This window comes from Myiozetetes cayanensis, unplaced genomic scaffold (genome assembly GCF_022539395.1).
Source record: "Myiozetetes cayanensis isolate MyiCay16 unplaced genomic scaffold, myiCay2020 scf47, whole genome shotgun sequence".
Taxonomy (NCBI): domain Eukaryota; kingdom Metazoa; phylum Chordata; class Aves; order Passeriformes; family Tyrannidae; genus Myiozetetes; species Myiozetetes cayanensis.
In genome coordinates, this window is record NW_026087709.1 from 409,432 (window position 1) to 437,412 (window position 27,981).

The 27,981-nt window shown below is 69.5% G+C and overlaps 4 protein-coding genes across 5 annotated transcripts; 3 read left to right on the top strand and 1 right to left on the bottom strand.

Moving 5' to 3' along the window:
• The first annotated feature begins 1,724 nt into the window (after window positions 1-1,724).
• On the top strand, window positions 1,725-6,931 carry NR4A1 (nuclear receptor subfamily 4 group A member 1). Its single transcript, XM_050331015.1, has 7 exons — window positions 1,725-1,796; window positions 3,972-4,762; window positions 4,993-5,122; window positions 5,229-5,380; window positions 5,503-5,705; window positions 5,787-5,965; window positions 6,141-6,931. The coding sequence occupies exons 2-7, from the start codon at window positions 3,974-3,976 to the stop codon at window positions 6,395-6,397; spliced, it is 1,710 nt and encodes a 569-aa protein (XP_050186972.1). The 5' UTR covers window positions 1,725-1,796; window positions 3,972-3,973; the 3' UTR covers window positions 6,398-6,931.
• A 1,927-nt stretch (window positions 6,932-8,858) lies between these two features.
• On the top strand, window positions 8,859-10,801 carry ATG101 (autophagy related 101). Its single transcript, XM_050331016.1, has 3 exons — window positions 8,859-8,897; window positions 9,411-9,699; window positions 9,946-10,801. Exons 1-3 carry the CDS (start codon window positions 8,881-8,883, stop codon window positions 10,348-10,350), a joined length of 711 nt encoding a protein of 236 aa, XP_050186973.1. The 5' UTR covers window positions 8,859-8,880; the 3' UTR covers window positions 10,351-10,801.
• Window positions 10,802-12,589: 1,788 nt separating this feature from the next.
• On the bottom strand, window positions 12,590-24,129 carry FMNL3 (formin like 3). The gene is given in 29 exon segments (XM_050331050.1): window positions 12,590-13,119; window positions 13,570-13,668; window positions 13,808-13,919; window positions 13,997-14,086; window positions 14,166-14,267; window positions 14,824-14,984; window positions 15,071-15,200; window positions 15,307-15,345; window positions 15,347-15,388; window positions 15,532-15,600; window positions 15,684-15,918; window positions 16,106-16,308; window positions 16,396-16,520; window positions 16,842-16,910; window positions 17,078-17,110; window positions 17,113-17,323; window positions 17,403-17,504; window positions 17,617-17,766; window positions 17,846-17,956; window positions 18,045-18,119; window positions 18,218-18,311; window positions 18,378-18,454; window positions 18,542-18,650; window positions 19,335-19,487; window positions 19,857-19,940; window positions 21,033-21,109; window positions 21,186-21,266; window positions 21,348-21,431; window positions 23,905-24,129. Coding segments are annotated over 28 exon segments (3,060 nt in total). The 5' UTR covers window positions 24,055-24,129; the 3' UTR covers window positions 12,590-13,119; window positions 13,570-13,576.
• A 361-nt stretch (window positions 24,130-24,490) lies between these two features.
• TMBIM6 (transmembrane BAX inhibitor motif containing 6) lies at window positions 24,491-27,977 on the top strand. 2 transcript variants are annotated; one of them, XM_050331054.1, is made up of 10 exons: window positions 24,491-24,553; window positions 25,883-25,983; window positions 26,075-26,183; window positions 26,271-26,391; window positions 26,482-26,530; window positions 26,624-26,721; window positions 26,816-26,895; window positions 27,003-27,103; window positions 27,198-27,270; window positions 27,377-27,977. In XM_050331054.1, the coding sequence occupies exons 2-10, from the start codon at window positions 25,928-25,930 to the stop codon at window positions 27,398-27,400; spliced, it is 711 nt and encodes a 236-aa protein (XP_050187011.1). In that variant the 5' UTR covers window positions 24,491-24,553; window positions 25,883-25,927; the 3' UTR covers window positions 27,401-27,977. The 2 variants fall into 2 exon arrangements, with proteins under 2 accessions (XP_050187011.1, XP_050187010.1); XM_050331053.1 differs by lacking the exon at window positions 27,377-27,977 and having other exon boundaries at window positions 27,198-27,351.
• The last annotated feature ends 4 nt before the right edge of the window (window positions 27,978-27,981 follow it).

Sequence of the window (27,981 nt, forward strand, 5' to 3'; positions counted from 1 at the left end):
TCGGGATGGAGCCGGCACCCCAGGACCGGTGCGAGCCAGGGTCCTCCCCTGCAACTCCGTGGCCTTGCCAGGGTGGCTTGGCTCGGGTTTCCTTCCCCGGAGCCATCCCGGTCCCCGCGGCCTCTCCCGGGGTACAGCTAATCCCGGGTGCGGGGGCTGCCGGTGTCAACGTTCTGCCTCCCGCAACGCCACTGCTGAGCGGGGGGTGCGGGGGGCTGCAGCCGCCACTCTCCGTGCCCCTAGTGACTTTGGGACCCCCAACAGGTCGATGTCCCCCAGCCTGACCCCGTCCCGGGGGCTCCTGGCCGTGGCCCCGGGTTGGCACCGGCTGCAGTCCCGGTACCGGCTGTGCAGCTCTCAGGGTTCAGGGACCCTGGCGGGTGTCCCCGGGCCCGGGGGATCCCCGCGGGGGAGGCCTTGCTGGTGCCGCGGGATCCCCGAGGCGTCAGCGGGCAGGTGTGACGTCAGCGGGCAGGTGTGATGTCACGGAGCCCCGTCGGGGGCAGGCGACAGCGGGGCCCGGGGCCGGAACGAGGTAACGGGCAGCGAGAGGAGGCAGCGAAGGCGCCCGACCCCGAGCAGCCACCTCCACTACCCCCGGGCCCCCTCCGGGCCCCTCCGGTGCCGGGCTCTGCCCCTCACAGCTCCTCGCGGGGCCGGGGGGTCCCCTGAAGCCGGGGAGGGTCCCGGTAGGGCCGTCCCGACCCCGGGAGATGGACCGGTGCCCGGCACGGTGGGACCGTGCCAGGGGCTCTGCCGCTGCAGGGGGCACTAACAGGGGGCACTAACGGGGCTGCCAACCCCGGATTCTGTCGACCCCTCACTAACGGGGCTGCCGCGAGGGGGACACCGGAGGGTACGGGAAGGGGGTTGGTACCGGAGGGCTCGGGGGGTACCGGCGCGGTACCGGAGGGTACCAGGTGGGGAGATACCGGGATGGTACCGGGGGTACTGGGGTTACTGGGTCCCTTCCGCCCACCCCTCGTCCTCCCGCGGGCCCGGCCCGGCCCCGCACGGGCTGAGCTCATCTTTCCAGCCCGCGGGCGCTGTTCCCGGCGCCGGCGCCCGCCAGAAGCCGCCGCTCTTTCCATCGGCCCGGCCAGGGGCTCCCCGCGGGGACCGGGCGGGGGCGGGACCCCGCGTCACCCTCCCCGCACCCGGGCACCGAGCGGGAGGAGACCGGGGGTACCGGCGCCGCTGAGCACCGGAGATACCGGCTCAGATGGGCACCGGGCATAACGGCACCGGGGGTACGGGAGAGCACAGGGGAGTGGCACCGGGGGGCACCGGGGAGAACGGCACCGGAGATACCGGCACCGAAGGGGCACCGGGGACGGGGGCACCGGGGTACCAGCAACGAGGGGACACCGGAAATACCGGCACCGAGGGGGCACCGGGGATGGAGACACCGGGGATGTCAGCCGCGGGGACACCGAAAGGGCACCGGCGCTGGGGGCACCGGGGATACCCCCGACACCGGGGCCTCCCTCCCCCCGCCGGCGGCCCCGGGAGCCCCGGAGGGGGGATGTGGGGGGGGGGCGAGGGGCGCCCGCGCTATTTTTAGCCGGGGCCGCGGGGGTATTTTTAGCCGGGGCCGCGGGTGCGTCAATGGAACCCCGCGTGCGTCACGGCCGCGCCCCCGCCGGGGCCGCCCCCCCCGTGCGTCACCGGCCCCGCACCGCCCCGCGCGTCACCGAGCGCTTAAGAGAAAGTAGTGGCGGGGCCGGAGCCCGGCGGAGCCCGCGGAGCGGCGGCGGCAGGAGCGGGGACCGGAGCGCCACCGCGCCGGCACCCGGGTACGGGCGGCACCGGGATGCGGGCACCGGGCGGGGAGGCACCGTGGGCGGGGGGTCCCGCGGGCAGCGGGGGCGGAGGGGAGCGCACCGAGAGGTGCATGGGGTCGGGTGTCCCGGTGGCATCGGGATGAGGAGGACCGTGTGTCCCAGGTGGCACCGGGGGGATCCGAGTCGAGCGTCCCGGGTGGCACCGGAGGATCAGGTCAGGCATCCCGTGGCACCGGGGGTCAGGTCGGCATCCGTGGCACCGGGGGCTCAGGGCGTGGGACGTCCTGCAAGGTGCATGGGGTCGAGTAGCACCGGGGGGAACCGGGGCTCGCGTGTCCGAAGGACACAGCGGAGGGAACTCCCAGTGCTACCGGGGAGTGTCGGGGATCCCGGTGGAAGGGACCGGGCGGTGTGCTCCGCACGGGGCTGACCCTCGGGGGTATCCGATGGCACCGGGAGGGAACCGAGTCGGGCAGAGAACTGGAGCGGGAGTCCCGGCGGCACCGGGAGCAGCCAGGGGGATGCGCATCCGGCAGGACCCGGCAGAGAGAGGGGTCCCGGTCCTGGGGGTCCCGATCCAAGCCTGACACCGCTCCTTTGTGAGGAGCCGCGCAGGATCTGGAGGAGTTTCTTGGGCTATGGGGTACCGGATCGGATCCCTCATCCTGGCACCCAAAACCGGGTCCAGTTGCAGCCAGGAGACCCGCGGCTCTGGGGGCTGCGGGGGGCACAATCACCCCGTACCGGGCATCACCCTGGGATCCCAGAGCAGAGTGGGTAGGACCGGGCAGGAGCAGCGTGTGGGCAGCACCAGGGACCTGGCAGTGCAAGCAGGGATGTGCAGGCAGCATCAGGACCTGGCAGCGCTGGTGGGGATGTTCAGGCAAGCCCCCTGCAGGCAAACCCCCCGCTGCCCACGCAGACCTGGCAGCGGCCGCTCCGGCGAGGCTGGGCAGCAGGTGCCGGCAGGGCTGTGGGCAGCGTTACCCGCCCCCGGTGCCACCGGCTGCTCTCGCCCTCCCGGGGCTCGGTGCCAGCGGCTGCCACCCGCCCGTGCAGGCAGCAGCCTCCGGGCTGGGCACGGGCAGCTGCCTGCACTCCCAAATGAGGAATCTGCAATTAGTGCCCGGCCGTGGGCAGCGCGGGGGCTGCTGCAGGAATCTGTGCCCGGTCCCTGGGGAGGTCACGGCAGAGGGGACCCCAAACGCCACCAGCACCCAGGAAAGGGGAAAAGTGTTTGAATAACCAGGGCCACGGGAAGGGTCGGGGCTTTGCATCTGCCAGGATTTGCATGCAGGCACGGCAAAGAGCCAGTGTCCCCAGGGGTCGTGTCCCCAGCGTGGCCTCAGGTCCCCTCGTGTGCATTCAAGGGGGGTCACCGTCCCCACCGAACTCACCCTCTGAGCCCAGCTGGACGGGCACAAACCCCACTGGGACACTGGGAGTGGGGCCGGTGCCACGCCGTGGGTGCCAGGGCTGGACCCACGCTGGGTATTTTTAAACCTGGCTCCCGGCGGGTATCGGCTTTCTGGGCGCCGGCGAGAGCTGCCCAGATTTGGCCGGGGGAAGCCGGGGGCCGGCGGGAGCTCTGGCAGCGGGGCCGTGCCGGGGCTGCGGCCGGGGGCCAGCGCAGCGTGACCTTTAAAGGTCTGGGAGATGAATTACATTATCGTCTTGCCATCGGGGTCACTTCTGGCTTGGCTTTCAGCTGGACACAGGACTCTGCTTGTCTCACACGGTGCTGGATCCACGTGCAGCACCGGGGACTGCGGGGACAGAGGGTGGGCTCCTCTCCCCCCACACCTGGGGCCTCTGCCTGCACCGCTCTTACCGCAAGGCCCCAAAATGGCTTGCGAGGGAAGTGGGATCCTCAAAATCTGGTTCAGCCCCAGCTCTGGCTTCCCCTGGCCAGCCCTGGGGCTTGGGGACCCGCTGGCCACATTCCTCCCTCCTTCCCTTTCGGGGACTTCGCTAAGCCAACGTTTTTGGGAATGTCCTTTGCGCCCATTGGCTGTGCCGTGACCTTTCCCGGGGACAGGGGTGGAGGCCACCGGACAGCCAGCAGCCCCAGGGGCCCGGTTCTGGCCTGGGGGAGATCCTGGGGAAGTTCCAGTGGTTCTCACCCCATTCCTGTGCTCTGCCCAGGGTGATGGTGGGGTCCCCGCTGACGGCCCTCTCTCCCCACAGAGATGCCCTGCATCCAGGCCCAGTACGGCCCCTGCGAGCGCTGCCCGGCCGAGCTGCTCAGCCCCGAGGGCGGCCGCTTCCCCATGGAAGTGGCCGGAGCCGACCTGGCGGCCGCCCCTGCCCTGCCCAGCTTCAGCACCTTCATGGAGGGCTACGCCGGCGAGTTCGACGCCTTCCTGTACCAGCTGCCGGCCAGCGGCCAGTCCGGTGCAGCCACCACCGCCACCTTCAAGCTGGAGGACTTCCAGGTGTACGGCTGCTATCCCAGCACCTTCGGGGGGCAGCCAGACGAGACCCTCTCCTCCAGCGGCTCGGACTGCTACGGGAGCCCCTGCTCCGTCCCCTCACCTGCCACGCCGGGCTTCCAGCAGGCCCCGGGCTGGGACGGCTCCTTCGGGGCGTTCTCGCCGCTGCCGAACTACGAGGGCGGGCAGCCCTGGGCTGAGGCGGCCAAGGGCGGGGGGTCGCAGCCCCCCTTCTTCGCCTTCGGCCCCCCGGCCCCCAGCCCCGCCGGGTCTCCCGGGACCCTGAAGGGGCAGCCGGGCCCCTCGCCCCGCGTGGACCCGCGGCTACTGGACACAGACTCCTTCCCCCCGACCCAGGGCCCCCCCGGGGGCTTCGCGGGGCTGCCCCTGGCCCCCACCTCGCCGCTGCTGGAGGGGCCGGCGCTGGCGCCCACCAAGGTGCGCAGCCCCGGCGCGGGCGAGGGTCGCTGCGCCGTGTGCGGGGACAACGCGTCCTGCCAGCACTACGGCGTCCGCACCTGCGAGGGCTGCAAGGGCTTCTTCAAGGTGAGGGGGGACCCCCGCACCCCGCCCCACCCCGCCGGGATGCTCCCACAATGCTTTGCGGCAGCGGGAGGATGCCGCGGGGTACCCCGGGGAGGGGGAGGCCCCGAGCCCTCCCCACGGACGCGGAGCCGGATGCCGGGGCTGGAGCGGGAGGCAGGGGAGGACAGAAGGGCTTTTGTTCGGAGCTCGGCGCCCCGGGCTGAGCTCGGCCGCTCCTTCCCCGCCCGCAGCGCACGGTGCAGAAGAACGCCAAGTACATCTGCCTGGCCAACAAGGATTGTCCCGTGGACAAGCGGCGCAGGAACCGCTGCCAGTTCTGCCGCTTCCAGAAGTGCCTGGCCGTCGGCATGGTCAAAGAAGGTACAGGGGTCCCGTCCAGGGCGGGGTGTCCCAGCGGGAGCGGGGGATTCCTGCTCCACAGCCTGTGCTGACGGCAGACACCCTCATGGCATGTCCCTCTCTGCAGTGGTCCGGACTGACAGCCTGAAGGGGCGGCGGGGCCGTCTCCCCTCCAAGCCCAAACAGCCACCGGACGCGTCCCCCGTCAGCCTCATGACCTCCCTGGTGCGGGCACACATCGACTCCATCCCCAGCGCCACCAAGCTCGACTACTCCAAGGTAAGGCCGGTGCCACCCTGGGGCCCTGCTGAGGCTGGGGACAGATCCTAACCCGTCCATCCCAGTTCCTGACCTGTCCCCATGCTGAATCATCCCAGATCCTGACCCCATTCCCATCCCAGTTCCAGGAGTCGGCGCCGTGCCCGTTCGAGAAGGAGGACTCGGTGGACGTGCAGCAGTTCTATGACCTGCTCACCGGCTCCATGGACGTCATCCGCAAGTGGGCCGAGAAGATCCAGGGGTTCGCCGAGCTGCCCAAGGAGGACCAGGACCTGCTGCTGGAGTCGGCCTTCCTGGAGCTCTTCATCCTGCGCCTGGCGTACCGGTGAGCCCCGGGGCTGCACAGGGCAGAGCAGGGGGAGCCCAGGGTGTGCCGGGGGGGTGACACCTGGTTTTGCACCGGCAGCTCGAAGCCAGAGGAAGGGAAACTCATCTTCTGCAACGGGGTGGTGCTGCACCGGCAGCAGTGCGTGCGTGGCTTCGGGGAGTGGATCGACGCCATCCTGGAGTTCTCCCAGAGCCTGCACCGCATGAGCGTCGACGTCCCCTCCTTCTCCTGCCTCGCCGCCCTCGTCATCATCACAGGTGAGACCCCCCTGCCCGCTCCCAGCCCCACCACCGTCCCCATCCCCACCCTGAGGCGTCACCCCAACCCCACTGCCGTCCCCATCCTCACCCTGAGGCGTCACCCCAACCCCACTGCCGTCCCCATTGCCACCCTGCGGTCCCACCCCAACCTCACGCCCCCTGTGCCCCCCAGACCGGCACGGGCTGAAGGAGCCCAAGCGGGTGGAGGAGCTGCAGAACCGCATCGTGAGCTGCCTCAAGGACCACGTGGCAGCGGCGGGAGCCGAGCCGGGGCGGCCCGGCTGCCTCTCCAAGCTCCTGGGGAAGCTGCCGGAGCTGCGCAGCCTCTGCACCCAGGGCCTCCAGCGCATCTTCTACCTCAAGCTGGAGGACCTGGTGCCGCCGCCGCCCATCGTCGACAAGATCTTCATGGACACGCTGCCCTTCTGAGCCCCCAGCGGGCGGCTGCCACCGGCCCTGGCCTCCCCTGGGGACATCTGGGACCTCCCCACGAGCAGCCCTGGTTCAGTGCAGGGATGTCTGGGACCCCCCTGGACACCGCTGGGTCACCCGTGGGGTGCCCGGGACATCCCCTGTGTACCCCTGGATCACCCCCAGGATGCTTTGGGACCGCCCCTGGATCACTCCAGAATGCCTGGGACCCTCCCCCCGATTACTCCCGGGATGTCTGGGTCCCCCCTCGGATGCCTGAGTCCCCCTGGGGACACCCTCGGGGGTCCCCCATGTGCCTTCACGGCGCCCCAGTGCCGTCAGCCCCCTGGGGGCATCGCCGGCGCGGTGCCCCCTCCCCCTGTAAAAACACCCCGATGTAAATAGCGCCCACCGGGTCCTGTACAGAGCAGGGGGCGTGGGCGGGGGGGGCTTCGACCCCCCAGCCTCTGCCCCCTCCCCTTTATATATATTTTTCTGGGTTTTCCCCCTTTTTGGCCATTTTCTGTATATAAACTTGTACGTACACTGAGAGCTCTGAGAGGGGCCTTTTGTCCTGCGTGTCTCCCGGAAATGTTGGCTCTGGTGAATATTTCGGGGACTCGGGAAGGGGGGACAGAGTGACGGGGCTGGGGACAGCCAGGAATGCTGGGGTGAGGACAGCAGGGGCTGGGGACAGCTGGGCAAGGGGACAGCCAGGATGCTGAGCTGGGGAAAAACAGAACCCCGGAGCTGGAGAAAGCCAGGACACTGGAGCTGGGGACAGCGTGGATGGCAGGGCTGGGAGCAGCTGGGGCGCTGGAGCTGGGGAGAAACAGGAACGCTGGAGCTGGGACAGCTGGGATTTTGGAGTCAGGGACAACCAGGATGACAGGGCAGGGGATAGCCCTGGGATCCTGCAGCTGGGGACAGCCCTGGGACAGCAGAGATGACAGAGCAGGGGATAGACAGGGCACAAGGGCTGGAATCAGCCGGGATCCTGGAGCTGGGCACAGCCAGGGCTCCGGAGCCGGGACAGCCGCAGTGCCGGAGCCGCACGTTGCCCACGCCGCTGCCCTTGAACGGTCACTCACCCCGCGGCGGCGGCTGCCGCGGCCCCGCACCTGTCGCCCGCCTGATTTATCGTCCCCAAAATAACCGCCAAGCGTGACCGTGTCCCCCCCTCGTGTCCCCGGGGACGTGGCTGTCGGCAGGGCCGGTCCTGGCAGGGCAGTGATGGCGTTTGGGTCCCCATCCCAGGGGCTGGGGACAGGGTGGGGGTCCCCGGGCATGGAGGGGGGACATGTGGGGCTGCTGTGTCCCCCAGCTTGTCACCTTCCTCCTGCTGGGCACAGCCTGGCCCCGGAGCAAACGTTAATGGGGACACTCAGGGCCGGTGTGGAACAAGGGCCACATTGAGAGCAGGGCCGGGGGGCCCACAGTGACTCACAAGGGTCCCTCTGTCCCCCCCTGCCACCCCTGCAGAGGGGACAGTGCTGACGCACGGCAGGGCCGCAGGGGTTGGGTTGGGGCACAGGAGAGCCCTACATAGGGGGCATGGGGGGCACCGGGCACGGCACAGCTCAGCTCTGCTCTGGCTGCAGGAGTGGCCGTGCCACAGCTCCCTGTCCCCTCCCCACAGCTCAGGACTGGCCTCTGCCCACCTTGTCCCCGTCCCCTTGGCAGGGGCTGCTGCAGGAAGGACGGGGACGGTGCCAGCAGGGCCAAGTAAAAATAGCCCCATGGCCAGCTCTGGCCACACTGGTGGCCTCGGGGCACGTTTGCCACAGCACGTGCCAAGGGACATGCCATGGCCACAGACCTCCTGCCACTTGCACCTGGGCACGTGTCCCGTGGCAGTGTGGGCAGCCAGTGCCCCAGACCTCCATATCCTCATTCCCCGTGTCTCTCGTGTCCATCCATCAATCCATCCATCCATCCTGTCCCTATATCTCTCATGTCCCCCCATCCCTGTTTCCAGCATCCCCTGTGTCCCCATGTCCCTGTGTCACATTGTCCCTTGTGTCCATCTGTCCCTGTGTTCCTCCACTTTCCCTATGTCCCCGTGTCCCTGCTGTGCCCGTGTTGTTGTCCCCTGTGTCCCCTGTCCCCACGCACGTCCCCCCGTTGTCCGGTTGTCCCCGCGGGGGTCACGGGGGGTCACCGGACGCCCCGCCCCGCTGCAGTCCCGCCGCGGGGACCTCCAGCCCAGGGGGCGCTGTGGAGGTGCTGAGCCGCTCTGCGCCGCGGCGGGCGCAGCTCTGTGGCGCCTTGGAATAAACCAAGACGGGAAGGGGGTGATCCGCAGAACGGGAACGACGATTCCGCCCCGCAGACGTTCCGCGGCGGGAAAAGCAACTTGGAGGGGCACAACGTTTATGGAAATAGGTGTAGAATGAGGGAACACGGCGGTCACAGTGGAAGAAGCCACCGCGGCTCCCGTGGTGTGTCCTGATGCCCCCTGCGCGGATGGGATGATCCACTTCCCTCCTCTCCGCCGTCAGATGGTCGGGCCCGGGCGGTGAGTGGGGACCGGGACCGGGACCGGGATCGGGATCGGGATCGGGACCGGGACCGGGACCGGGATCGGGACCGGGATCGGGACCGGGATCGGGATCGGGATCGGGACTGGGATCGGGATCGGGACCGGGATCGGGGCCGGGCCGGGATCGGGACCGGGATCGGGGGTGAGGGAGGCCGCGGCCCCCGGAGGGGGTGAGAGGCCCGGCGACTGAAGGGGATCCGGGCCCTCGAGCGCGAGGTGAGCCTGGGACGCTCCGGGGGAGGCTGAGGGGGAGCGGGCGGGGGGAGGGCACACGCTGGGTCACCCCCCTGGGCTGGGACAGGGCCAGACCACGACAGGTACTGGGGGGCTTGTACTGGGATGCCCGGGGTCCTGTGGGGCGGGGAGGGCACTCACAGGAACACCAGCGTCCCCAGGGGCGGGTTCAGGGGGGTCTCCGGAGGGGCTGCCACCCGAACAGGGGGTACAACCAACACCCCCCATCCCCTCCCCACCCTTGTGCCCCCTCAGCACCCGCTGCTGTGGCCCCCCCGGCGCCGCCCCCGCCATGAACTGCCGCGCCGAGGTGCTGGAGGTGTCGGTGGAGGGGCGGCAGGTGGAGGAGGCCATGCTGGCCGTGCTCCACACCGTCCTGCTGCACCGCAGCACCGGCAAGTTCCACTACAAGAAGGAGGGCACCTACTCCATCGGCACCGTGGGCACCCAGGACGTGGACTGCGACTTCATCGACTTCGCCTACGTGCGCGTCTCCTCCGAGGAGCTGGACCGGGCGCTGCGCAAGGCCGTGGGGGAGTTCAAGGTGAGGGGGGCCCGGCAGGGGTGGGAGGGAGTGGGAAGGACCTCGAGGGGAGGAGCTCCAGGAGCGTTTGGACAACGCTCTCAGTGGCAGGGTGGGATTGTTGGGGTGTCCTGTGCGGGGACCGAAGCTTGATGGAGCCCTCCCAGCTCAGGGTGTTGTGTGATTCAGTACAATCCCACAGGATGTGCCCTGGGGGGGTTGGGTCAGCCCCTGTTTTGCCCCCCTGACCCCCGCTGTGCCCCGCAGGACGCGCTGCGCGGCTCCGGCAGCGACGGGATGGGGCAGATCTCGCTGGAGTTCTACCAGAAGAAGAAGTCTCGGTGGCCCTTCTCGGACGAGTGCATCCCCTGGGAGCTCTGGACCATCAAGGTGAACGTGGTGAACCTGGCCAACGAGCAGGAGCGGCAGATCTGCCGCGAGAAGGTGGGCGAGAAGCTCTGCGAGAAGATCATCAACATCGTGGAGGTGATGAACCGCCACGAGTACCTGCCCAAGATGCCCACCCAGTCCGAGGTGGACAACGTCTTCGACACCAGCCTGAAGGACGTGCAGCCCTACCTGTACAAGATCTCCTACCAGATCACGGACTCCCTGGGCACCTCTGTCACCACCACCATGCGCCGGCTCATCAAGGACACGCTGGCGCTGTAGGGCTGGTGTCACCCGGCAGGGCCACCCCGCCTGGTGGCACCTCTTGGGGACAGCGGCTCTGCTTGGATCCCCTTCTGCACCTGCAGAAAGCCTCTGGGAAGAGCTGGGCTCGGCCTGGCCTGTAATTGGGGGTTGCTGCTCCTTGGTCTTGTCCGTCCTGGAGAACCGGCTGGGCGGCTTTGGCCTGGCTGATGACGGGGGTGAGTCCTCGGGGCACGTGTGGCACCGGCTTGGCGTGGCACTGGGGCCTGGCACAGGGTGCTGGGGCCTGGCACAGGGTGTTGAGGGGCAGGGTGACACCTGAACCCCACCCCTCTGAAGCACAATGGGTGCCACACAGCCAGTGCTGGCCATGTCCCGTGTCACCGACTGTACCCCCCCCATGGTGTCACCCTGTTCCCTGGGGGGCTGGAACTGCCCCAAAAATAAAGTGTTCCTGCTTTCACGTGGAGCCTGGTCACACCCTGGCTGGTGGGGCTCAGGGCATGGGAGGGGGAAAGCAGATGTTGAGGCTGAGCTGGGGGTCCCCAGTACTGTGGGGCTGAACTGGGGAATCCCCATCATACCCCAGTGCTGTGGGGCTGAGCTGGGGGTCCCCCATGTCATGGAGCTGAGCTGGGGGTCCCCACTGCACCCCAGTGGGCTGCAGTGGGCAGGGGGACAGTGCTGCCCACACCCTGAGTGGGGCAGCCCCAGCTGTGCCCCAGACACATCAGGGAGGGCCAGGGGTGACCCCTCCCTCCATGCAGGACCCTGCACCCCTCCTCTGCACCAAGGAGGGGCAGAGCTGCTCCCTCCCTCCCTGGGGTGGGGGGGATCCACTGGGCTCCTGCGCCTCCAGGCGTGAGGGGGGCCACGGAGAAGGGGGGGATAAGACGGGCCCTGACATCACTTAAACCCTCCCCGTCTGTCGCTGGCGCCGCACTCGCTCCCGGGAGGAGGAGGAGGAGGAGGGGGCCATGAACGCCACCCGTGAGGATCCAGGGCTGAGTGAGGCTGCCCAGATCGCCGTGGTGCTGGTGCTCGGCCTCACCGTCGCCCTCGCCATCCTCTTCCTCGGCTGCAACCTCCTGCTGCAGGCAGAGAGCCTGGCGGCGCCCGCGGCGCAGGGCGAGCCGCGCCTGTCCGAGCCTGACACGGGCACCGAGGGCACGTAGGGACGGACGGGGCACCCTGCACGGACAGACGGACAGGTGAACCCTGGTGGATGTGGACGAGCAGCAGCGTCGTCGCCTGCAGCGTCCCCGAAGGAGCGGGGACGGCTCCGGGAGCGCCCGCGGGTGGATGGTGGCGCTGGGGGCAGGTAGGGACGGACAGACGGACGGGCACCCCCGTGGAGGGACGGACGGACAGACTGCGGCATCTCTGAGAGAGTCCTCTGGGACAGCACTGGGGGCTCGTGGGGGTGGATGTCACCGAGGCTGGCGGACGGACAGATGGATGGATGGATGGATGGACAGCTGGACACGGATGGACGGGGCTGGGCAGCACGGCCTCTGCCCACACCATCTCTGGTGGCCCCCGCGATGGAGCAGGGGGTCGTGTGGATGGATTAAAAGGCCACAGCGGTGCTGGGGGGGGGGCTGGGGCTGGGCTGGATCCCGCCCTGGGCGCGGCAGTGCTGGTAATCCCCCCCAAGAGGATTAGGGGAAACTTTTATTCCCTGTTTCAGGGCTAATCCCTGGGCTGGTGGGGCTCAGGGAAGGAGCTGGGCCCCTGCCCCGCTGCCAGGGTATGGGGATGGCATCCTGCCCCTCCCAGCCCCTTGGACCCTGGTGGCCACATTCTGCCCCCCCCTCAAACTCCTTCTGCCCTACTGGCCCCATCCTGCCCCTCCTATGTCTGATCTTGCCCCTTCACCCCCTTTTCCACTGCTCCTGGGGCTGCATCCTGCCCCCCACCCCGCTCCCCACAGCCCTTCCCGGCCCCTAATCTGCTCCCAGTCCCCCACAGCCACCATGAGAGGGGTGAACTGGTGTCACCCCACCCTGGAACAGGGCTGGTGATGTGGGGGTGGCTCCCAAAAGCAGGTTCCCCCCTCCCTTTTAATCCCATAACTGTAATAACAGCGCTGCAAAGCCCTGCTGAAGCTCTGCCCCCTGTGTATCCCTGTGGCCCCCATGCCTGGGGCCGTGGGACCCCCAGCCTGGGGAAGGGGGGACACTACAGACCCTTGGAACCCCTCTGTGAATCCCCCCCAGTCCCCCCAATCAGGCAGTGGTCATGTAAAAGACTCCATATATTTCACATGTACAAAAAGTCACTGGGGGGCGAGGGGGTGGGTCCGGGGGGCGGGGTCCTGGGACGGTGGGCACCATCCTGCCACGCCCCCCACCCACCCCCCGGCCTGGCTTTGGTCCCTTTTTTGTTTTTTTGGCACTTTTAGTGTTCACATCAGCGGTCAAAGTGTCGAGCGCGGGCTGGGGTGGGTCCCCGTGGTCCCTGTGGTGGGGTGGGGGCCCTGAAGCAGTGACACCCCCTCCCAGGGATGAGGGGACCCCAACACTGGGGTCCCCCCACAGCTGGATTTGGCCTCTGTCTCAGGTGGTCTGGGGGCGGTCCGGGCGCAGGGACGGGGGTGTCACCCGTGAGGACGGTGGCACGAGGACATTCCCCACAACCCCTGCACGGTGTCAGGACAGGACAGAGCCCCCCTGGACACCAGCAGGGCAGGGGGGGGTGAGGAGGGAAAACTGAGGCAGCCCCAGCCCCCCCTACCCCCAGCCGGGTCCTCGGCCTCTCCCGGCTACAGGCGGATGCACCTGCGGGCTGTGGGACAGAAGGGACAGTCAGGGACAGTGTTGGGGACAGCTGGCCTGGCCCGAGGGGGGGCCCAGGTGACCCCCCTCCCAGGGTACAGGCAGCTCAGGGTGTGTCCTCCCACTCTGGGATCCTGTAGTGCCCTGGGACCCCGTGCTGGGATCAGTCAGTGCGCTGGGACCCCATCTCGGACCCAGTGGTGCACTGGGATCCTGTCCTGGGATCCAGTATTGCATTGGGACCCCACTCTGGGATCCAGGATTGCACCAGGATCCAGTGCTGGGATCCTGTGCCGGGATCCAGCCTTTCACCAGGATCCTGCTCCACTCCAAGGGACAGGAGGGTGCTCGGGCACCCCAAGGTGACCACATGCGGGGAGGGGGGGCGTGCAGGAGGGGACATGCGGGGCCAGAAGGGATCCAGAGGGGGATCCAGGGGGATCCAGGCATGCAGTGGTACCTGGGGACTAACAGCTGGACTCGTCGTGGTGGGACGGGTCGCAGAAGAAGCGGGAGCCCCGCTTGGCCGTGCGGGCGGTGAAGGGGACGCTCTTCAGCGCTGCGGGGGGCACGGGCGGGGAATGGGGGGGTGGGACAGGGAGATGTCAGCCCCCGTGGCCAAATTGGGAGCAGGGGGGACAGGGACACATCAGCCTCTGCGGCCAGGGAGGCCGGGGCAGGGGCTGGGGGGGCCGTACCGGTGATGATGTCCTCGATGGTGCCGTCCTTGCCCTCGTACACCGGCCGGTGGTCCTTGGCCTGGCGCCGCCGCAGCTCCGCGATCAGCTCCTGCTGCTGCCACTTGTTGCGCTGCGAGGGAGGGCCCAGGTTAGGGACACGGGGGTCCCTGCTCTGCCCCCCCTCCTTCCCAGCCCACCCGCACTCACCTTCTCCTGCTTTTTAGCCTCCTGCGCCAGCAGCTTCTCCCGCATCACCTCCTCCTGCTTCTTCCGCGTCTCGTTCTCCTGCTCCGCGTCCTGCCGGGGCACCGGGGCGGTGGGAGCCATCCCCCAGTGCCACCCACCCTCCGTGTGTCCCCTCCTGGTCCCACCTCACCTTGTAGGAGCGGATGAACCGGACAAAGACCGGGAAGAAGACGGACGGGGGGGTGGTCTTGGGGCTCTCGCCGAAGTACCGCACCACGGTGTTGTAGGCGTCCTGGCACGGGGGTGGGCGGTCAGGGACGGGGCAGTGCCAGGCTCAGGGGGGGGTTGTGAGGCATGGGGGAGCACCAGGGACAGGCACAGCAGGGCAGGAGTGCACAAGGAGTGTGCAAAGCGAGGAGTGTGCGACAAGGTGTGCACGAGGAGCGTGCGAAGCGAGGTGTGGATGAGCAGGTGTGTGCATGAGGAGCGTGAAGAGCCAGGTGTGGATGGCAAGGAACGCAAGAGGAACACGCAAGGGAAGGCAGGTGCGCACGGTGAACGTGCAGAGCGAGGTGTGGACGACAAGGAATGCACAAGGAACGGCACAAAGCCAGACGTGGAGGAGCAGGAGCGCCCAGGGGGGCCGTGCAAAGCACGGAGCGGATGACAAGACGCGTGCAAAGGCAGGGCAGGAGCGCACAGGGAGTGTGCAGGGTAAGCTGTGCGTGACAAGGATCGTGCAGAGCAAGGTGAGGATGACCAGGAGCACACAAGGATCATGCAGAACAAGGTGTGGGTGCCCAGCTGTGCCCGAGGCCCACGCAGGGCCAGGCAGGAGCCACCCTCACCTCGGCCGTGCGCGCGTCCCGCTGCAGCCGCTCCAGCTGCCCCTCGTTGCCCCCCAGGAAGGAGCGGAGCACGGCGCTCTCGTGCATCCCGCACTCCCGCCGCAGCAGCTCCATCCCCCGGCCCAGCTCCTTCACGTCCAGCAGCACGTTCTCCAGGGACACTGCAGGCACACGGGGCGGGTCAGGGGCCCTGCAGTGTGGGTACAGTGAGGTTGGGGGTGCTGTGGGCAGGGGGGTCTGGGGGCACCTGCTGCCGCCTTCTCCACGAAGTGCAGCTCCTGCCAGAAGGTTGCCAGCTCTGGGTACTTCTCCCGCACTGTCAGGGCGATGAAGTGCAGCAGCGTCATCTTCCTGTCTGTCGACTTGGTGTCCAGCAGCTGCAGCAGGATTTGGGGAGGAAGGGGGGTGTCAGCGCTGTGGGACGGGACCCCTGGGGCTCCAGGGAGTCGGGGAGGGGGATGGGGGGGGGTCAGGGCCACCCACCAGGTCCAGGCTCTGCAGTTTGAAGCCGTAGACGGCGCCTGCGTTTGCTGCTGTTCATGTAGTTGCCCAGCGCCAAGATGATCTGCAGGGGCGAAGCACCAGGGATGGGGGGTGCAAGGCAGCAGAATTGGGAGGTCAGGAGAGAGTGGGACCCCCACAGGACCCCCCCCTTCTCCCAGCTCTAGCAAGGCTGGAGCGCAGGACCCCCACCCAGCCTGTCCCCACCTCCAACATGTGCTTCAGCTTCTGGGAGGACTTGACGGAGGCCGAGGCCGCGATGATGGCGTTGAGTTGCTGCAGGGGGACAGCACGGGGGGGCTCAGCCGGGGCAGGGGGGGGCCCAGCAGGTCCAATCCCCCCCTTTCCCAGCTCCATACCGGCGTCAGCATCTGGATGTTGTCGGCGAAGTTGCCGAGGAAGGCCATGATGGCCATGCGCTGGGGCAGCCTCTCCACCTTGCTGAACTGCAGCATGAACCGGTCCTCGTCCGCCAGCTCCTCCAGCGGCTTCCGCTCGCGCTCGTACTGGCGCAGCGCCTTGGCCTCGGCCTCCGTGGGCAGGAACCGCATCAGGCACTCCACGAAATCCACCGGCAGCGTCGCCAGGTCGAACCTGCCCCGCGATCGCAACGTCGGGGAGCAGCTCCCAGCAGACCTCCTGCACCCCAACCAATGCCCTCTGCACCCCTGCCAGCCCCCCCTGCACCCCTGCCAACCCCCCCTGCACTCTGCCCAGACCCCCCCGAATGCCAACCGACCCCCCCTGCACCACCATTCCTCCCCCCGGCGTGGGGCCGTACGTGTGGATGGCCCTGCAGATCTCGTCGGCGCCGCGCCCGGCCTTGCGCAGGGTGATGGCCAAGTTCTTGGCGCGGTTGGCCTCCAGCAGCGTCACCTTGGTGGCCACTTTCTGCGCCGCCTTGCTCTTGGCACACACCAGGTCCAGCGCCGGGCCCTGCGCCTTGGTCTTGAACAGCTCCTCGAAGCGCTCCAGGTCCAGGTCCTGTGGGGACGAGGGGGGGCTCATGGGTGGTGGTGGGGGGAGGTGCTGGTGCCTACCCAGCTGCTCGGGAGGGGCTCCTGTGCTCACCTCCAGCACCCGCTCGTCGTCCAGCTCGCTGAACACGGTCCCGCTGATCTGGTTGGGCTTCAGCGCTGTCCAGTTGAACACGGGCAACCGGAATTTGGTCTTGATGGGCTTCTTGATCCGGATGGCTGCCAGCGGTGGGGGGCAGGGGGGGAGCCAGCTCAGCACGCCCCGGGGCAGGGGAAGGCGGGGGAACAGCTCCTGTGCCCACTCTGAGCCATCTGAGTCCAGTGTCATCATCCTCTGGGCCACCCCATCCCTGTTCCTGAACAACCCTGACCCCCTGGTGCCTGCAACCCTTCCCTGTCCCCTGTCCCTGTCCCCACAGTCCCTCCACCCTCCCTGTCCCTGTCCTGATTCCTTCACTGTGCCTGTCCCCTGTCCCTTCCCCCTGGTCCCCAGGCCCTCCCTCTCCCCATTCCCACAGTCCCCGTGTCACCCTCCCTTACCTGAGAGCCCGACGGTGAGGGCGATGGAGGGCGAAGCCCCTGGCAGCGGCGGGGCTGGGGGGCACTTCCCTGTGAAGGCATGAGAGGGTGAGACCCCCATTCTGGGGACGCCCCCACCCTCTGGAGTAGCCCTGCACGAGGGACACCCCACGCTGAGAGCCCCCCTCCCACCCCTGGGGACAGCCCAGCCCCGGGATGCCCCATTTTTGGGGATGCCCGGGGGCTCCCCTCCTCACCTGGGAGTGGGGGCGCAGGGGGCGGGAGCGGGGCGGCGGAGGGGGTGGAGGGGGCGCAGCCTCCACGGGGGGCAGGACTGGGAGCCGCAGGGTTTCCTCCAGGGGCTCGGGCTCGGGCTGGGGGGGGGACTCTGTGCTGGGCACGGGGGGCGGTTCGGAGCCGTAGCGGCGCCGGAAAGCCTCGTCCTTCTCCTTGATCATCCTGCGCAGCGTGTGCACCTGGTGGCTCGTGTGCTCGTAGGTCTCCTGGGGACAGCGAGCGTCAGGCTGGGGGGGTCGGGACCCCTCCTCGCCCCCCAAGGCCCCTCATGGCCTCCTCACTCACTTTGACCACCTCCAGCTCCTTCTCCCGCTGCAGCAGCTGCTTCTCCAGCTCCGCCACCCGCATCATGTTCTCGTTCTCCAGGTCCAGCAGCTTCTCCGTTAGCTGGGGGGGTGGACACGGCTGTGACACCCCCTCGGGGACCCCCCAGGTGTCACCACTGACCTCCCCCGGGACCCCACGAGGTCCCTGTACCCCCCCCCCCGCGCTCACATACATGGGACAGGTGTTCCTCCAGCTCCTCCACCTTCTCCAGAGCCACATTCTTGGTCTCGGCGTCCTCCAGCAGCCCCCCCACGTCGAAAACGTTGTCCAGGTACGCCTGGATCTGCACCTGCAGCTTCTCACTCTCCGTGTGCCTCGACTTCTGTGGGCATGGGGGCGGCGTCAGGGGTGGGGGGGGCCCCATGGGGTGACACCCCCCCCGAGCCCCGTTTACCCTGTACCTGCAGGAACTCCTCCAGCCCCAGCTTGGTGAACTCGTACTGGAGGTGGACGCGGAAGTTCATGTCCTCCACCGAGTGCACCACGATGTTGATGAACTGCATACAGGCCACCTGCGGGCAGGGGTCACCTGGGGTCACTGGGAGCCCCCCTGGCACCCCCCCAAGGACCCTCCCCCTCGCTCAGGGCCGGGTGACCCACCATGAAGTCGATGCTGCTGTCCTCGTTGCGGAAGTACTCCATGAGCCGCTCGAAGCGATGCTTCTCCTTGCACACCTGAGCAGGCAGCGCACACGGGGTTATCCTGGCTCGGTCCTGTCTCCCCCCACTGCCCCCATCCCAGCCTGGTCCTGCTGCTCCCACTCCCCTCGTACCTCCTTGAAGTTGTCGAAGGCGGCGAGGATGATCTCGTGGCCCCCCCTGACCAGGCACACGGCCGCCAGCAGCTCCAGCACCAGCGCCTTCATCCTGGGCACAGTGTCACCGTCACCCCCGCCAGCACCGGCATCCCCGTCCTGCCAGAGCCCCCCTTACCTCGGGTTCTTGTTATTGAGGCTCAGGGCGATCTCGTTGACAGCGTGTGGGTGGGACATGACCAGGTTGAAGCCGTACTGCGGGGACGGAGCAGGGACAGCATCAGCCGCAGTGACAGCGGTGACAGCGGTGACATCAGTGTCCCCATCGTGGGGTCACAGTACCTGGTAGTTCATGATGGCCCGGAGGCACATGATGCAGAGGTGGACGTCGTCCTTCTGGCTCACCAGGCGCGAGTTCTTCAGCGCCCGGCGGCTGGGCAGGGTCCCGTAGCTGGGGGACAGGGGACACGCGGTGAGCGGGACCCTGCCCCCACGATGCAGCACCGCCAGCGCTCACCGAGGGACAGGGCGGGGACAGCGTGGGGACAGCACAGGGACAGCAGGGCTTTAGGAGGGGCAGAGGCAGAGAGAAGCGGTCGGAGGGACAGAGGGACAGAGGCTGCAGACGCGGAGCCGCCGCGAGCGCCGGGCCGGCCCCGGCACGCCGGTACTTACCCGGCGGGCGGGCGAGCGGCGAGGTGGGCGCGGAGGAGAGAGAGAGAGAGCACAGCCAGAGAGGGGGCACCCGGCCCTGGAAGCAGAGATGGGGCACGTTACCCCGGGACACAGGGACAGAGCCAGAGCGGGGGCAGGCGGAGCATGGGCGGGGACGGGAGGCGCGAGGCAGCACAGGACACGCGGCACACGCGGCACGTGGCGTGGCACAGCCCGAGCTCCGGGCACCGTGCGGGGCACGACGGCACACGCCATGGCAAGACAGCGCTCGGCACAGCACACGCGGTGGCACATTGGGACACGCTGTGGCACAGCAGAACGTGGCACACCACACCGGCACGCACCAGCAAGCGGCAGCACCGTGGCCAGCCAGAGCCCTCCAGCAGGACGTACCCCCACAGCAGGACGTGCCCTCCCGGTGGGACGTGCCCCCCCGGCGGGTGTCCCCCCGGGTACGTACCGTAGGGCGGTCTGGCGGGCCGAGCGGGCCAGGCTGCTGGCGAAGGGGGCGGGCAGGGCGCTGGGGGGCTGCAGATCCTCGATGGACCTGCTCCAGGCGCGCAGCTTCTCCAGCGCGCCGTCCTCGCCGCCTTCCAGGCCCTCAAAATCCAACCTGGGGGCGGGACACGCGCGCGGCGGGGGGCACAGGGCTTTGGCAAGGGGGTACAAGGCTTTGCCAAGGGGGCACAAGGCTTTGGCAGGGGGCACACAGCTTTGGCAGGGGGGCACACAGAGGCAAGAGCTGAGGCAGGGGCCGGGGGGCAGCTGGGCAGGAACAGGCGCAAAGGTGACTCTGGGACCCCCAGGGTGGGCAGGAGGGGGCTGAGCATCCCGTGCCCCTCGGGACCCCATGGCAGGCGGGTCCCCACATTGGTGTCCCAGGCATGATAAGGGACCAACCAGTATTGGCCACCCAGAGCAGGGAGCTGCTATGGGGACCAGGACCCCCCTTCATCCCCCCAGGACCCCCGACCCCACTCACATGACGGCCCACTGGGCGAAGGACAGGTAGTTCACCAGCACGTCCAGCCCCTTGTTCTCGTCATTGAGGAACTCCCGCACCCACCTGTGGCACCAGGAACCGTCAGGGATCCCCCCAGCACAACTCCCTCCACCACAGGGACCCCCATCCTGGTGCAGGGACGGTGAGGGGGTGGCAGGGACACCCCAGGGCTGTGGTGGCCGTTGCAGCCTCTGTGCTATCGCCGGTGCCAGCACCGGTACAGGGTTATCTGCAGGGTGCAGGGTGGGGAGGGCTTGGCATGGGCGGGAAACAGGGATGGGTGCTGGGGCTGCTGCACCCCCACCCCATCCCTGGGATGATCCCCACGCTGTGTGGGGGCTTCGGGGTGCTCCGACCCCTGGGAGGGTGTTGGGGTGCACATTTAGGTGCTGTGCCCAGGGGCAGGGAGGGGTGCGGGGGGGTGCACGGAGTGGGGTGCGCGGGGTGGGGGCTTCACCCAGGAGCACTGGGGGGTCCCCACGCCTGCCCACGGCCCCGCGTCAGGGAGCCCGGGAAGGGGGGAGCCGCAGCCGCCCCTTTCCTGCCGCCGCCAGCCCCCTCGCCCCAGCCCGTTTCCTGTCTCCGGCTGCTGCTATTTTGGGTCCGTGGGCAGGGACGAGCGGGGCCGGCGGCGGGGAAGAGCCCGGCACGTGCACGAGCCGCGCCGGGCACGCGGGCACGACCGGGAACCCGCCCCTGACGGTCCCGACACCCCCGGGACCGCCCCGTCCCTCCCGCCGCCCCGCGCTGCCCCCGCGGCATCCCGCTCAGGGTCGGGGTGTCCCCGGCTCGGGGACGGTGCCGAGCGAGCCCTCAGGTGCCAGGAGGAGCCAGGCGGCATCTGGCCACGTCCAGGGCGTCATCGCCGGCCCATCCGCCCCGGCATCCGCCCCCGGGACCTGCCCGCGGGCCGGGGCAGGAACCGGCCCAGTTCCTGCAGCGCCTCCGGCTTCCCCTGCAGCTGTGCGGGGCTGGTGACGGGACCCCACAGCCCCCCCGCGTCCCTGCACCCCACCCTGGGACCCTGCACCCCACCCTGGGACCCTGCACCCCCACCCAGGACCCCACACCCCATCCCAGGACCCCACACTCCATCCCAGGACCCCACACTCCACACTGGGACCCCACAGCCCCTCCCTGGGACCCCACACTCACCCGATGTGGTTCGTCCTCAGGCTGATCTCCAGCTCACGCAGCACTTTGGTCGACTCCTGAACCCTCCTCCTGAACTTCTGGGGGCAGAGCAAGGCTGAGCTGTGCCCCCTCAGAGCCCCCCAGGCCCCTCCCAGGCCCCCCCTGGTCCCTCACCTTCCGAGTGACACCGGGCTCCAGGAAGCTGCGCAGCTTCTGGATGTAGGCGTGGGGGGGGCTCTTCACCTGGAACCGCTCCTGGAGGGGACAGAGGGGTGTTGGTGACACTGGGACAGCAGCACAGCCCCCCCAGGACGCCAGGGACCCCTCAGCCCCCACCTGGTCACAAATGAGGTCCCACTTCTTCTCGTTGTCGTACTGGCGCAGGAGCCGGGCTTTGTCTGGGGGCAGGTTCATGGAGCTCTGGGGGCAGAGCAGAGGTGTCACCCTGGGGACAAGGGGACACTGCCCCCCTCGGGGGTACCCAGACCCATAGCACAGCCAGGATCCCCCCAAAAAGCACCCATAGCACAGCCAGGGTCTCCCTTAAGGGCACTCAGGCCCATGGCACAGCCAAGGTCACCAGCACCCGTGGGCACAGATGTGGCACAGGGGACAGCAGTGCCAACTGGGCCACGTGCCAGCTTGTGGGCAGCACCAAATCTCCCCATCGCTGACATGTCCTTCCTGTCTGCACCCACTTCCACACGGCAACCGCAGCCTCCTCTCCCGACCGCGGCGAGGCCGGGTACTGGTGACAGCTCACCAGGACGGCAGGCACGAGAGCTGGCACTGGTGACAGCTCACCAGGACGGCAGGCACGAGAGCTGGCATCAGTCCCCGTTCTCTGGGGCACTGGGCACAAGGCCAGGCACCGGTGCTGGCTCACCAGGACACCAGGAAGCTCCATGGGGGACCCCGGGAGCGGGATGTGGCGCAGGGGACACGAAGGGAGTGTCCCAGTGGGCACCGGGGATGCCGGATGGCTGTGGGATTGGGGCAGTGCCACCCCAGCAGGAGACGCCATCCCAGCACATGATGCCGTCCCGGTGGGCGATGCCACCCCCGAGAGTGATGTCACCCTGGTGACGCAGGTCCAGGCAGCCCCGTTATCGGGAGCCGGTCACTGCCACCGCTCCACCCGCCCCGTGGCAGCTAAAATTATCCCTCCCCTGCTCATCCCGATCCCACAGAGCCACAGGAAACCGGGAAACAGAGACTGGGCGAGACAGAACACCCCTGGGCAGTGGTCCCGCGGGCCCACGGCGACATCACCGCCAGCACGGGGCCCCCCAAAAGGAGCACCGTTCCCTCCCCACAGGACTGCCCTTATTCCCCCCGGGCCACCGGCAAAATCCCGGGGCCCTCTCGGAGACGGAGGCGGAAGGGACCCACAGAGACCCCAGGTGGGGTCGGGGAGCACCGGGGGGGCACCGGGGGGCTTTGAAGCGCAGCCGCCCGCCCCGGCGTTCCCGCCGCTCGGTTTCCTGCCTTTGTGGTGGGAGCGCGGCCGCTCCCGGCCGGGCACTTCCTCCGCCGCCGCCCCCACCGGGACCCCCCACGGCTGTCCCGGGCGCTGAATCCCCCCGGAAACGGTGGTACCGGGGCTGGAGCGCATCCCGGGGCTGGGGGGCACCGGGGCGGATCCTCCAGTCCGGGGGCCGCCGGAGCTTCATCACATGATGGAATATTTTCCACCCCCGGCAGCAGCCGGGACGGCACCGGGCGCCGCCGACGGGCGCGGGGGACATTTTGGGAGCTGAGAGGGGGCTGGTCCAACAACCCTCCAAACTGATTCCCCCCGGCATCGGTGTCGCCCGGCAGGACGTGTCCCCCCCGCCACCGGCCCCGCGGGGACCGGCGGCCGCATCCGCCCCGCGTGGGATGCGGGACGGGCAGCGGCGCCGCGGGCGGGAGCCGCTCGGTCACCGGTGGGACGCGCCCACGCCGGGGGTGCCGGTGCCTCCCCGTACCCCGCCGATGCCCTCCGGTTTCGGCTTCCAGAGCCCCGTGGGACCACACTCGGCATTTCCTGCCTGGCCGCGGCTTCCGCTGGCGGCGGCCCCCACCGGGACAGCGGGGCCGGGCGGCGGGGACCGGGGGACACCGGTGTCACCGGTCACGGTGTGTGTCCCCCCCCCAAACAAAGCGGAGACGCGGAGGGGCCACCGGGACAGCCCGTGCCGCGAGCCCGGCGCCAGTGGGTTCCCCCCCGCAGTGCTGAGGGTCACGGTGGCACCGGGGGCTCGGGGTGGGGACGGGGCACTGCCGAGCCACGTCCCGGGGACGAGGTGGCACCGGCGGGCTATGCCGGTGACCGCGGCGGGGTGGCCACCGCCCCGGCCGTGACACTGGACCGGGAACCGCGCGGGGGACCCGCGCCCACCGGGAACCCCCGCACCCGCCGGGAACACCCGCACGCCCTGGGGACCAGCACCCACGGGGGAACCCCAGCCCTGGGGACCCCCGCAACCACGAGGATCCCCCGCCCGCAGCCCCGCGCGCCGCCCCGACGGGACTTTCCCGGTTCACAAACTCCCAGGGCCTCAGGGGGCCCGCCGGTGGCACCGGGAGTGGCGTCACCCCCTGGGGCTGTCCTGGGCGGGGTTTGCCCCGCGGCCCCGCGGCCACTGCCCATCCCCGCGGGCACCGGCGCTCCCCGCCCGTCCCCGGTGGCTCCGGGCGCTGATGTCGTCCCGGCGGTGCCCGGTGCCTGCCCCGTGGCCCGAGTGGGAGCATCGGGAGGGGTCCCGGGAACGTCGGATCGGGGGGGCGCAGCGGGACCCGGAGGAGGCGCAGGGACGGAGTACGGGGGAAGCGCATCGCGGGGGCGCACCGAGAACCGGAGGAGCCCACCGGTAACCGCGGGGGGGAACGGCGGGGGTCGGCCTCTCACCAGCACCAGCGCGAAGCGCTCCTCCAGCTCGCAGGGCTCCGGCATCGGCATCTTGCCCGGGGCGAACAGCCCGGGCCCCCCCGGGTGGGCTGCCGCCGTTCCGGGGCCCCGGGGCAGCGTCTCCCCGTCCGCACTCTCCACGTTCCCCATCCCCGGCCCAGGCACCGGGGGGCGGCGGGGGAGGCTCAGCCCGTCGTGTCCGGCGCTGCCGCCGCCACCGCCTCCCGGTCCTGCCCCCCCGCCCCTCCCGGTCCGCCAGTCCCTCGGTCCCGCCGGTCCGGTCCTGCCCCGCCGCTGCCCGTCCCGGCGGCGCCGCCAGGGGGCGCCCCAGGGCTCGGCCGCGCCACCGCGGGGGGGGCGAGCGAAGGCCCCTGCAGAGAACGGGGCGCTCCCATTGGTCAGGACCGCGCCGGTGGCAGCCAATCAGCGCCGTGTTCGCGCCCGGAGGGGCGGGGCTCGGCGCGGTCCAACGGCGGCGCTCGGGCGCGGCCCGGGCGGTAACGGCGGCGCGCGCCGGGCCCCGCCCCCAGGGCCAGCGGGAGCCAATGGGCCGAGGCGAAGGGCGGGACCAGCGGGAGGCTCGGCCAATGGGCGGCGGGGGGCGGGGCGCGGCGCTCGAGGCCTGGCACGGGCGGCGGACGCGGCGCAGGTGCGGGCGGGGGGCGCGGGCCGGGGGGGCCCGGATCGGGACAGGGGGCCAGACAGGGGTCTAGAGGGGCCTGAGGGACTCCGGAGCCAGGGGACACCCCTAAAGCCTCCCTCTCAAGGCTATCTGGGGTCCCACCCCCGCCAGGCCCCGCGGTGGTGGTGGGGGATTGCGCGCGAGGTCGGGCCCCGGGGTCTCCGCCCGGTTTTACCGGGGGGATTGGGGAGCATCGGGGCTGGGGAGCGGGGGCAGGAGGGGAAGCGCCGCGGCCGGGTGCAGGAAGCCGTGGGTAAAGGTCGCTCGGGCCCGAGCGGGGGCGGTACCGGCGAAAGCGAAAGCGGCGCTGGGGCCGGGGGGGCTCCGAGGGGAGCCGGGGAGGGGGGACCGGGATCTGGCCTCCGGTCCTCCTGTCGCCCCGGGACCGGCACCCGGCGGGCCCTGCCTGATGGAACGAGCTGTCCCCGGTGGCCCCGGCACCGGGAGGGGGGTGTTGACCCGGGGGCTGTCACACCCCTGTCACACCCTTGTCACACCCCCCCAGCCACCACAGCCCGGCGGGGACTGTCACCATGGCTGCACCTTCACCCCTGCCCCGCCAGGCGTTGTGACCCGGGGGGTCCCCATGGCCTGGTGGCACCAGCCCCGTGGTGGCACCAGCCCGGTGTCACTGTCCCCGTGCCGGGGTGGAACCCCAGCACCCCTGGGCTGTGCCGGTGTGGCAGGATGAGACCCCGCCCAGACCCTCCCCTGTGCCGATGGGGGCCTGGCTGAAGCCCCCTCGTCCCGCACCCCCTCGGGCCCTTTTGTGTCCCGCGTGTCCCTTGGGGACAGGTGATTCGTGCCACTGGCCGGGCAAGTCGGGCTCCCGCGGGTGCCAGAGGGGACAGAGCCGGCCGAGCCGGCCGGACGAGGAGAGGAGGAGGAGGAGGAGGGGGAGGAAGAGGCCCTGCCGGGAGCCTCCTGCTGCCGGAGCCACCTCCGGGGACGTCATTACGGGCACTAATAGTCACCTGGCACAGCGACATTTCCAGCTGCCGGCAGCGCTCCCGCGGCACCGGGGCCTCCCCGGGGGCTCCCCCGGGCCTCGCAACAACCCCCCCCGGAGGGTCCCCGGGGACCGGACCGGCCTTGCAACAGCCCCGCAACACCCGGAGGGTCCCCGGGGGCCTCGCAAGAGCCGGCAGCGCTTGCACCAGCTGGGCTGGGGAGGCTCCACAGCCCGGGCAGCTCCCAGCGCCTGCCACTCGCTCCGCCGCTCCTGGGCTCCCACCTGGCTCCTGGGGGGCTGTGGGAGCTCTCTGGGCCCCCCCTAACCCCCCTGTCCCCTCCCAGCTTGCACCCTGCGGAGCGGCCCTGGGCCCACCCCAGCCCGGCACCATGAACGTCTTCGATCGCAGCATCAACTTCGACGCCCTCTTCAAGTTCTCCCACATGTGAGTGACACCCCCGGGCAGGGTGGGGGGCTCGGGGGGGGGTGCCACCCCCTTCTGCCCCCCTCCTCACACCCCCTCCCCTCGCCCACAGCTCAGCCTCCACTCAGGAGCACCTGAAGAGGGTCTATGGCAGCTTCGCCCTCTGCATGTTCGTGGCGGCCGCGGGCGCCTACGTCAACATGGTGACCCACCTGTTCCAGGTGAGGGGCCTTGGGGGGGCACCCCCAGCCCTGCACCCCCCGGGTGGGGTGATGCCCAGCCCTCACGTGTCTCTCCCCCCCTCCCAGTTTGGGTTCCTGACCGGCCTGGGCGCGCTGGGACTGATGGTTTGGCTCACGGCCACCCCGCACAGCCGCGAGACCGAGCAGAAGCGGCTGGGGATGCTGGTTGCCTTCGCCTTCCTCACGGGTAGGTGGGCACTGGGGACCCCCCCTCTCTCATCCTGCGGGACCCCAGCCCCCAAAATGCCCCCAGTGACACCCAGCTCTGTCTTTCCAGGCACCAACCTGGGACCCCTCCTGCAAATGTGCATCTCCATCAACCCCAGGTAGGAGAGCGTGTGTCTCCATCACCCCCCACACACTGTTCCCACCCCAAGCTGTCTCCCAGACCCCTTTGACCCCCCTCTCCTCCCCCCCAGCATCATCCCCACCGCCTTCCTGGGCACTGCCACCATCTTCGCCTGCTTCTCACTGAGCGCCCTGTACGCCCGGCGCCGCAGCTACCTCTACCTGGGAGGTGAGAGGGGCTCTGGGGGGCACTCTCAGGGGTGCTGGGGGCTCCCCTGGGTGGGCAGGGGCCAGGCCTCACTCCCTGCCCTCTCTCCCTGCAGGTTTCCTGCTCTCTGGGCTCTCCCTGCTCCTTCTCTCCTCCCTGGTTAACGCCTTCGTGAGATCCACCTGGGTCTTCACGGTGAGTCCCCTCCCACCTGCCAGACCACCCTGAGGATGGACAGACAGACAGGCAGGTGACCCCAGCAGGGGACTGTCCTCACCTCATCTCCCCTCTCCTCCCCACAGGCCAACCTGTACGTGGCTCTGATGATCATGTGCGGCTTCGTGCTCTTCGACACGCAGCTCATCATCGAGAAGGCGGAGAGCGGGGACAAGGATTACATCTGGTGGGTGCTGGGGACACGAGGGGGGGGGGTGACACAGGGCACAGGGTGGCCCCCCCTGAGCATCCCTCCCTCCCTTTCTTCCCCCCTCCCACAGGCACTGCGTCGATCTCTTCCTCGACTTCGTCAACATCTTCCGGGAGCTCCTGATGATCCTGGGCATGTCCGAGGTGGGCGAGGGGCCCCGGGCAGGGCGGGGGGATGGAGCTGCCCTGCGGGGTGGGGGACAGGGGGGACAGAGCCAGCAGTGACCGTGGCTGCCTCTCCTCTTTGCAGAACAAGAAGAAGGAGAAGAAGTGAAGCGGCTCCGGGCCGAGGCGGAGCTGTCCCTGTGTCCCCGTGTCCCCTCCCGTCCCTCCCTGTCATTAAAGGGGCTGCGCTTTGCTGCCGAGGAAGCAGCCGGAAGCTTTCGCACCTCGTGGGTTTTTCTCTCGTTTGGCTTTTCTGGTTTTTTTTTTCCCCTTTTTTTTTTTTTTTTTTTTTGATTAAAAAACGGCCAATTTATGGGTCCTGCTGGAGTTTGGCTCCCCCCACAGCCCCCCCGCCCCGGCCCGTGGCCCTCAGGGGGGTCACCCACGTGTCCCCTTTCCGTGGAGGTTTGTCCCCAGCCCCGCTGGTTCCCAGAACGTTCTCCTGCCCCGGGAAGCCGTGAGCCCCCCAAAACCAGCCGTGGGGGGGTTGGTGGGACCCCCCTCAGCCAAACTCAGCGGCAGAGCCTCCCCTTTAGCACCAGTGCCAAGAAGTGAAACCCGTGCTGGGAGGGGCCGCGGGGACGTCGCGATTCCCAGCGCTCCCAAGTCCCGCCGTCTCCGCTCTTTGTACACCGGGATGATTCAATAAACCGCTCAGACTCCAAAGTCTCGGCCCCCTCCCTCCATCTC